This window comes from Artemia sp. Qi Xiang Cuo, chromosome 1 (genome assembly GCF_049724085.1).
Source record: "Artemia sp. Qi Xiang Cuo chromosome 1, ASM4972408v1, whole genome shotgun sequence".
Lineage (NCBI taxonomy): Eukaryota > Metazoa > Arthropoda > Branchiopoda > Anostraca > Artemiidae > Artemia > Artemia sp. Qi Xiang Cuo.
Window position 1 is genome coordinate 57,475,779 of NC_142794.1, and position 10,751 is coordinate 57,486,529.

General features: G+C 35.8%; 1 protein-coding gene across 1 annotated transcript in view; it reads right to left on the reverse strand.

The window, feature by feature from the left end:
* LOC148956514 (metabotropic glutamate receptor 3-like) overlaps nucleotides 1-10,751 on the reverse strand; it is a 222,882-nt gene that overhangs the window by 26,198 nt on the left and 185,933 nt on the right. Inside the window, exon 14 of the mRNA XM_089108444.1 lies at nucleotides 5,969-6,120. Coding sequence (XP_088964570.1) covers nucleotides 5,969-6,120 — 152 coding nt within the window. The remainder of the gene's footprint in view (nucleotides 1-5,968; nucleotides 6,121-10,751) is intronic.

A 10,751-nucleotide genomic window follows, 5' to 3' on the forward strand; every position in this document is an offset into this window, starting at 1 on the left:
GGAACGTTTAAGGATAAATCCAGGGTTGAAGTTTCAAGGCCAGCCTTTGCTTGTGAGTACAACCGTCATATGTGTGGCGTAGATTTAGCAGACATGCTGGTGGAGATGTGCCGAACTCATCTTCGGACACGAAAATGGTATATGAGAATCTTCTGGTGGCATATTGACACAGCAGTCTGCAATAGCTGGCTTCTTTTCAGGTCAGACGTCAAAGCGCTGACTTCGAGGATAGACGAACTGGGGATCTTGAGAGCCTTCAGGTCCGAAGCTGCTGCTGGTTTGTATGCCTCGGCGCGTGTGATGCCCCAACGTAAACGTGCTAGACCATCCACAGATGTTGAAGCAAGTCCCAGCCCCATTCGAAGTCGCAATCGAATCCGACCGGCAATATCTGCTCAAGCCGATGGACTTGATCACTGGCCAAAAAAGACTGAAAAGCAGAGCCGCTGCAAAGAGTGCAAATCGGGATATACCACTTTTGAATGCGAAAAATGTGACCTTCCACTGTGCCTTACTGCCAAAAACAATTGTTTTAAAGCCTTCCACACCAAGTGAAAATGCCCTATTTTTATATACTCGAGAGGCTAATGTCGTATTTTTACAACATGGTCTAAAATTGACAATTTTGAATAAATCATGCAAAAAAATTTTTTTCGTCAATAGTCTGACCTAGAGATTACATGGGAAGCGTTGGAGATTTTTCCTGGCATTCGTTCCTATTGTGGCCCGTCAAGGGTTAACAATATCATTTCACCTACTGCGATCGACAACACATCCACTAGGTGCACACAAGAAGGTTTTTCATTTAAAAAAGAAATTTTTCTAATTTAGTTTGAATAAAAGGTAGTCAAACTCTTTGTCAGAACAAATCAAATTAAAAGTTGACACAGCTCCTTATTCAAAATAAGTAAGCGATAGTTTAAGTAAAGAATGTTTAAGTAAAAAGTAAAGTCGTCAGACCCTGTTCACAAAAAAGTACTGGGCATCGTCCGGAAGGCATATATCAGGAGGTTTCCCAGACTGAAGAACCTTCATGTGTAGACACTACCCAACTTTTCAGAAACGAATTCACGATCACGCGGCATTACTGAATCTGCAACTGGGAAGGTCAATATATATTTCTGATACTTTTAAGTTAATTTGTTATCTATTAATTTATCATCGATATCAACTTGGTCCTCCATGGAACAAAATCGTGGACTTGAGCCACAAAATAGGAGAAAATGCCACTTTTTCTCGACCAAATTTTTTTGATAACTTTAAAAGGACTGTAGAATTTGAATTTCTGTTTGAATGAGCACTCTTCTGATTTTCTAGTACAATCGGGTCAATTTGATCATCTCTGGGGAAAAAAATATACATTTGTAACCTTCCTTCTGGAAAAAAAGCTAAATTCTACATTTTTCCAGATAGGAGCTTGAAAGCTCCACAGTGGGATTCTCTAATGCACTGAGTATTATGATATGATTGTCATTGAGATCGCTTGGCTTTTTTGGACTGTTTTCTCCACTTTTCGAACCAGGCGAATTTCCTCGGGCTCGTAGCGAGTACCATTAAACTGAATTAACTTTCGCCTTCATATTTGAAATCTAGATGAAAAGTAAATGCTTTTGATGAATGGCATTTTCCAAAAAGATCTGTCACTTACCGGTTATACACTCTAATAGTTGCCATGACTTTCAGACTGTTTTATTTTGTTTCACCAATTTCAGTTTATATGCTAAACATTGGTAGGGGTTTAAACTCTGCAGTTTTTACGATGAGCGTGGACTTGTGAATCAAATGATTAATGCGACATTGCATTTAGGAGTTCTGTATATAATTCTTGCCTGGGGCCAAAAAGGATGATTTTCACTTTTAATTGGTCCACAGCTTGCGATGTGTTAGCTGAATTGGAGTTTTTCATTCTATGCTGGAGAGGACTATTTGAAGTTATGCAATCAAGCTTTCGTTCCGTCGAGTCAAGTTTCCGCTTTGGACAGGAAAGCTCTTTTCTAGCAGGCAAGCACCAGTTTGAAGTTAAAGTTGGACTACAACAAAATATAAGGTTAAGATGTGAAACGGTTACCTTGACCCATTGCCAGAGAAATTCTCTGCATGTAGTGATATTACAAAGCTGGTCCTCAAAAAGAAAATCAGCTTTTCAACCAAGATTGATAAACCTTTTTTTTCAACACTTATTCATAGTCCTTGATGAGCGGAGCAGCATATATCCTATAATATCATTTTTTTTTGTGCAAAAATTCGTTAATGTCTTAGAATATTTTGAAAATTTTGAGCAATTGAAAACCTCAGGGTTGCAGTGCGCATGATAAAAAACGATCTGGCTCATATTTTAAAGCAATGGATGGGCTATAACAACTAGCTGTTATGACTTGGTCATCTTTAGGAAGATCTGTTGGAATATTTTCCTAGATGGTGCACCTGTTATTTGCTTCTGAGGCATTTGAGGGTACGAAAAACTTATGGAGAAAAAATTTCGTACTCTCAAATGTTTTAGAAACAGAAGATATGTTGACAAATTATTTCTCGTATTCAAAAATGTATATCAGGAACAAAAAATAGGTACAATATCTAGAAGAAGTTGTAAGCCCCTCATTGATATAGATGACCACTATACAATGGCAGAGTGTTTCTTTCAAGTCTCTAAATTTTCTTACGCGTTTAATCTAAATTCTTTCTTTCAAAGGGTACCTCAAAACTGAAGTCATTAACCCTTCGAAAACTTTTAAATGAAATATCTCACGAAAGAGCTCAAAACATGAAAACAATCTCACTAAATTTTTTTTGGTAAAATAAAGAAATCGGGTGTTTTTAATAATTATAGTACTATGGATAGACGCTACTAAAATTGAAGAAAGGTTTAACAGTCAGAAGAAGTAAATAAAGCCTCATAGTTGAAGATCCCCATGGTTTACCAATTGAATCTAAATTCAAATTCCATCAATGGTCTTTGAATTCTATTTTCTAGATTCTCTTGAGTGAATTGAAGGTAAAGTTTCTTTCTTACTTTTGGTAAAATAAATAAATCCGTCGTTTTTAATAATTATAGTACTATAGATAGACGCTGCTAAAATTGAAGAAAGGTGTAACAGCCAGAAGAAGTAAATAAAGCCTGGTACTTGACGATCCCAATGGTCTACCAATTGAATCTAAATTCAAATCCCATCATTGGTCTTTGAATTCTATTTTCCATATTCTCTTGATTGAATTGAAGGTAAACAAATTCGCAAACGTTTCTTACTCATTATCCAAGAGGACGACCTTGCTCTAACAACCTATTCTTAAATGCACGTCCTTCGTCCCGTCTGGTGAAAGATACCAACCGATCATTGCAAAGAAAACCCCGGTATAACAACTAGTTGTTACTTACATGTCCCTCCCTTTCCTGAAAATATGAACTAAATTCATTTTTTTTTTCAGGTGAGCCGCAACACTGAACTTGTCAACCGTTAGGATTTTTAAAACGGTGCATTGCATGAAAGATTTCTTGCACGGAAAAACTGATATCACACATTCAGTTTATGATCCATGTATAGATCAGCTCATCAAGTATTATGGAGAAGCACTGATATAAAAAGATCTATTTGTTTTGGTGATAAAAAGTACTTTCTAGCTGTGGATCAACTTTATAACATCACTACTTTGAGAGGAGTAAAGGAAAAGCTCCAATTTCCTTTGGGACGGTGCAAGGTAATCGTCACTCATCGTCACCTCAATTTCTAAGTAAAGGAAAAGCTTCAAATTCCTTTGGGACGGTGCAAGGTAATCGTCACTCATCGTCACCTCAATTTCTAAGGAAAAACTATTCTCTTTGGCCCAAGGCAAGAATTATACACACCTTTCAAAAATGCAATCTCATACTCATTATTCCTGATGCAGATCCACACTGACCGTAAAAACTGTGAATTCTAGACTCTTACAAATTTCTGGAGATAAACAGAAATCGGCGAACTAGGAAAAAACGAGAAAACAGAAGGGTAGCTTTCGCAACACGATGACATAGTTTCATAGTCATGAAAACTTTTAGGGTTTATAGCCGGAGTCCGGCGTATTCCTCTGGAAATTCTCCCTCCCCCGTGAAAAATTCCTCCAAAAATTCCCAATTAGAAAATTTTCCCCAAATGTAAAATTATACACCCGAAAGGAATTTAAAACAAAAAGAATGAAGAAAAGAAGAAACTACAGAAATTCTAGTTATATCCCAAAATAAAAGTAGAAAATAGGGTTTAAAATTAAGGAGCAATTCGTGCCAAAGTAGCAAACAACCTAAAAAGGAATTATGATGACAATTAATAAATCAAAAGAAATCCCTTTTCCTCCTAATTTCAAATAGATACAGTTAATTGAGTTTAACGTTGCACATTAGATGCCAAGAGCCAGAGAAAATTTTCTTGATTTTTGAAAAGTACAGAAACGCCCAAAGTTATCTTAATGAAAATCATAGCATTAAATTTAGCATATTAAATAACAATACTGTTGAGGATTCAAGCACCTATTTAGAAAAACGTAGAGTTTTGGATTTTCAGTCTCATTAGAAAGGTCACGGATGCGTCTTTCCTATTTTTTTTCCTAGGATTGATCGTATCAAGCCAATGGTCCCAGAAAAAAGGGGACTCACTCGAACCAAAATTAAGATTTTATAGCCCTATTATAGTGACCAAAAAGATTTCTTCACGAGAAAGTGGAGTTTTATATCATTCTGTGGCACAGGACTAAGATTTTGCCTGATGGAGGACCAAGTAGCTATTATAAATTCTGAGAGAGCCAATCAATTTAAATGTATTATAACTACAGATTGACATTCAAAGTTGGGGAGAAAGCAACGCCACCTTGATTCACATTCGTCCCTCAAAAGTCACCTAGTCCCTACACGTAAAGGAACTTCAGATTAGAAAAACTTCTGACATACGCCTTGTGAACGATACGCAGTACTTTTTTTTAACATTGCCTGGTGGCTTTTTGAAAAGTTTCTTTACTTTTGCTATTTCTTGCTTATTTTGAATAAGGAGCTTTATCGATTCCACATCTAGTTGAGGGTGACTTAGTGTTTGACGATTTGTCATTTAAAGCAAATTAGAAAATACAGCCCCTTAGAAGTAATTTAAAAGAAAAACCTCTAATATACACCCATTGGGCGCGTTCTAGATAGCAAGGGGTGAACTGGTATCACGCACTGAAGTTATTGGCAGGGATGTCACATATCAGGGGGGATTTAACTCCGCCCATGCTTTCATCCAAATGGATAAGAATTTATATATTAATTCTCTTTATGTGAACATACAAGTGAAGTTTCTGTCTTCTGAGTTTGTTTACAATCATGTCTGGTAACTTTAGTCTTCTTCTGGTATCTTCATTTGTGACATGGTCAATAAAACTTTCTAACTAGAGTGGCTAGGACTAGGCTATGTGGCATTTGGTGCAGTCAGTGTGGAAATTACCATCTATTAGGAGAATAGATATTTTCTCAGTATGGTGATGAGTTTAAAATGTTCTAGCATGACAAAGGGCTTTTAGCTTGGGTTGCATTAATCAACGTATAAAACGGCCTTGCTGCTTGAAAAATAATGTCTGCCTGTCTTTGGAGTCCTTTGGTAATGTGAATGTAAAGTTAGGAGGAACGGGGGAACTGGGGATTTAAATAGAATAAAAAAAAAAAAATTATACAAAATAGAGGATATTGCGAAGAATTTGTTAAAATCTTGATATATCTAGGAAGGGGCTAAGACCCTTTTTTAGTTTATGACCCACACACGAGTTCACCCCACTGTAGGTCATTGATTTGATAGTATTGTGAATATTTCTTTTGGATACTAAAGAACTGAGGAATAAGAAAGATGCATCTGAACACTGGGTTTTGATGCTAGTATAGCAAAGAACACCAAATTTAAGTATATAGGCCTACCGTCATAACAAATCAATATTTAACGACAAATGTTTCTTAATCAAAGAAAGAAAAAAAACTTACTGTTTGAAATAGCTTGAATTGAAGCATTCGTAGAGTTGATATACTGAGTGATTTTCTGATGCGACATAACCCCTTCTCGTGTATTTTTCTCTGGACGAAACAGGACAATGTATACCTTTGGTAAAAACATACAAGCAAGCTGCATCACGCCGCTAAAAACGAACATGTAGACTTTATAGCGTAACATTAAAAAACAAATTTAATCCAAGGTAGGATGCACTTGAGCCTATTTAATATCCAAGTCTAGCTCCAGTCTACCTTTCACCAAGGATACATTTCGAAACATAGAAACGTGATAGTTCCCAAATATTTAGTAACAATGTTTTGCGAAATTTCTTCTATGCACAGAAAACGTACTAATAGAAGTGAGGAAAAAAAAGGAATTGAGGGCCAGAAGAAAAAAAGGAAATTGTCTTATCTATTCGGACTTAATGTGTTCTCATCCTTAAGAAACAGTGCGAATGGTTTAATTATATACCACTTGTAAATTAATGTCATATTCTTCAGTCCGGGTTGAGGTCCACAATTTCCGTAAAAACCATGGAGGTTAGATCCTTGTCACTTTCTAGCAATAACCTCAAATCAGCAAACTAAGAAAAGTAAATCAAAAGGACAAAACTGTTACTCCTGCAACACAAATAGTAATAAAACTAAAGATATTAAAAAAAGTTACAGGACATTTCATTTAGTACAGGACATTTTCATTTTTACCTAGTAAGCTCACAAATCTATAAATTTCGAGGATATTTTTGTTACAGCTACGCAGTTACCAGGGAATCTAAGATAGACTATTGATAGAAGAGTTCCCATGGATAAGGAAGTCTAAATTTCCCAATGTTTACTTTTCCTCAGATGAATAGGTACCATATTATAAGCTAATATGATTTTTACTCTTAGACTTAATTCATCACTTTTGTTAATTGTGTTTGAAGCCAGTGGACATATTAGAAATAAAAATGAAGTACAGAAGCTACTGCACAAATTGAAGTAAATCTTTGTTTATCATAGTATTTTATGTTCAATACTGTTGCGAATTTATTTCATTTGTTGTAATGTTTGAGTAATTTTTTTTTTTTTTATAATGGAAATAAACAGCAGTCTTGTAACTTTGAAACAAACCGAAATTATCCTTTCACCTGAGAGGGACTGCCCTCCTAAACATCCTCGCTGTTTTGTGCTTTATAGAATATTTTGCTGTAAGTAACAAATATAGTTATTTTGTAATTGTAAGTATTTATTTACTAATTACCTTTAAAAAGATTTGAGCCGAGAATTTAATTGTTCGAAGGATATACGCATGAATAATCTCTTCTATTCTTAAGGCATTGTCAAAAATGTTATATATCCCACTCCCATTGCCTTAGAGCATGCATTCTTGAAGCAATGGGGAAAACATTAAAACTTTAGCACAAACAACATGAAATTAAACAGCATTAAATAAGGCTGGGAAGTCCGGCGTCCCCTTCATAGCAATTTTCCTTCCCCCATGAAAAATTCCTTCATGAAAAGATCCTCCTACATAACCCCCGACCCCCCCCCCCTACTACCAGGAAAAATCTCTCCTGAAAACGTCTGTACTGTATACTTCCCAATAACCAATACTATATGTTAACATTGGGTAAAGTTCATAACTTTCAGCCCTCCTCCCGGGAACTTCGGAGGATTAAGTCTTCCTAAATGACTTACTTATAATATTTTCGAACATGCTGAACAAAATGGCTATCTCAAAATTTTGATCGGGTGACTTTGGGAAAAAAAATGAGCGTGGGAGGGGGCCTAGTTGCCCTCCATTTTTTGGTCACTTAAAAAGGGCACTAGAACTTTTAATTTACATTCCAACGAGCCCTTCCACGATATTCTAGGACTACTGGGTCGATACGATCACCCCTGGGGAAAAAAAAAGAAACAAACAAATAAACACGCACCCTTGATTTTTGTTCTGGCAAAAAATGCAAAATTCCACATTTTTGTAGATAGGAGCTTGAAACCTCTACAATAGGGTTCTCTGATACGCGCAATATGATGGTGTGATTTTCTTTAAGTTTCTATAGCTTTTAGGTGGTCTTTCCCCCTTTTTTCGAAAATCAGCCAAATTTTCTCAGGCGCGTAGCTTTTGATGGGTAGGACTAAACTTGATGAAACTTATATATTTGAAATCAGCATTAAAATCCAATTCTTTTGATGTATCTATTTGTATCAAAATACCGTTTTCTAGAGTTTCAGTTACCATTGAGCCGGGTCCCAATAACCAATACTATATGTTAACATTGGGTTAAGTTCATAACTTTCAGCCCTTCTCCTGGGGGCTTCGAGGGATTAAGTCATCCTAAAAGACATAGTTATAACATTTTTGACCATGCTAAACAAAATGGCTATCTCAAAATTTTGATCGGGTGACTTTGGGGAAAAAATGAGCATGGGAGGGGGCCTAGTTGCCCTCCATTTTTTTTGGTCACTGAAAAAGGGCACTAGAACTTTTAATTTCATTTCCAATGAGCACTCCTACGATATTCTAGGACCACTGGGTCGTTACGATCACTCCCGGGGAAAAGAAAAAAAAAACAAAAAAAACAACAAATAAACACGCATCCGTGATCTTTCTTCTGGCAAAAAATGGAAAATTCCACATTTTCGTAGATAGGAGCTTGAAACCTCTACAGTAGGGTTCTCTGATACGCTGAATATGATGGTGTGATTTTCATTAAGGTTCTATAACTTTTAGGGGGTCTTTCCCCCTTTTTTTGAAAATCAGCAAAATTTTCTCAGGCACGTAACTTTTGATAGGTTAAATTAAACTTGATAAAACTTATATATTTGAAATCAGAATTAAAATCTGATTCTTTTGATGTATCTATTGGTATCAAAATTCCCTTTTTTAGAGTTTCGGCTACTATTGAGCCGGGTCGCTCCTTACTTACCGTTCGTTACCACGAACTGTTTGATAAATAGAGATGCAACTGCAAGCTGGTCCATCAAATTTCTCAAAAGGCTGTGGCTTAAGAAAATTAGAATTTCACGTTCTTGAATAATCCTGTTCTCAAAAGAATGGGGCTTAAGAAAATTAGAATTTCATGTTCTTGCATAATCCTGTTTCTTAGGAGATTAATTTAGAACAGTTTCAGGAAAAACGAGCTTTCAAAGAACCATCTTAATCTGAAGACTAATAAATTTCCATTATATATCCAATCTTTCAAAATAATACATACTTGCGCTTACACCCCTAAATTTTCTGATTGTGGAAGCACAAGCTGCTAATATCTCCCCTCTTATTCACATAAATAAATAAAGACTAAACTCCATACTGGCACTTAAAATACTTCATAAGAGTGTGGCAAAAGAGAATTTATAATTCTTGCACAACGCTGTTTCTTAGATAATTAATTAAAAACAATTGTTAGAAAAAGAATTATTCGAAGATTAAGGTTAATGCATTCCCACTATAATTCAAAGGTTCAAAAAACTTTTAAACCCCTAAATATTCAGATTCTATAACAACAAGCTGCTATTATCTCCTATTCACAAAGCTAAATAAAGATGAAACTCCATGCTGGCATATAAAATACTTAAAAAAGGTCGGGCCTAAGAAAATAAGAATTTCATATTCTTAATAACCAGTTTCTTAGGAAATTAGTTTTGAAAAAAGTTTTTGGAAAAAGAAGTTTCAACGGACCATATTAACCTTAAGACCCGTAAACTGCTATAATAATTTAAAACTTCCAAAATAGCACATAGTATCCTGCTGTAAAACTTCTAAATAATTTTAAATTGTTTTAAAAGACGCATAATGCAAAAATTAAACTTTTTTTTAAATTATCAAGAAATTCAGAGAAAGAAAACCCTGTGACCTATATTCTTCCTCCAGTAGTATTTGTGTAAGGCTTTGCTTCTAATGTTTTAAATAAAAAAGTCATGAAAAATCCTTATCGAGACCACAACAATTGGCTCAGACTTAATAAAATTGGATTTTTTTTTTCATCATAAGTAGTGTAGCTATAACGATAGGTACGAGGCAGGTAGGAAACTACTGTGTATAATATAAGGAAGAGGGCAGGTAGCCAATGTAGCTATAACGATAGGTACGAGGCAGGTAGGAAACTACTGTGTATAATATAAGGAAGAGGGCAGGTAGCCAATTTAGCTATAACAGTTTCAGGAGGGCAGGTAGGAAACTACTGTGTATAATATAAGGAAGAGGGCAGGTAGCCAATGTAGCTATAACGATAGGAATTAGGCAGGTAGGAAACTACTGTGTATAATATAAGGAAGAGGGCAGGTAGCCAATGTAGCTATAACAATAGGTACGGGGCAGGTAGCAAATTACTGTATCAATCTGTTCAACGAGGGTGTCTCCCCATATAGCTATAACAGTTCCGAGCAGAGTGTCTCCCCATACAGCTATAACAGTTCCGAGCAGAGTGTCTCTCCATATAGCTATAACAGTTCCGAGCAGAGCGTCTCCCCATATAGCTTTAATATTTACAAGCGGACAGTACTCCCGCCATGCAAGCAGACAGTACAATGACCGGATTCAACCACCATGAAAGTTCGTGCTTTTCACGAAACAATGGTTTTGGAGTTAAATAATATTTTTTCTGTTAAAAGTCGTGCGTGTTTTCATGGTATTGTGATTCGTTTCCTGGTATGATGTTATGAAATTCGGTCTGTAAATTAATTTGCTAGGTAAATTAATTTACACACACACACACACACACACACACACACACACACACACACACACACACACACACACACACACACACACACACACACACACACACACATA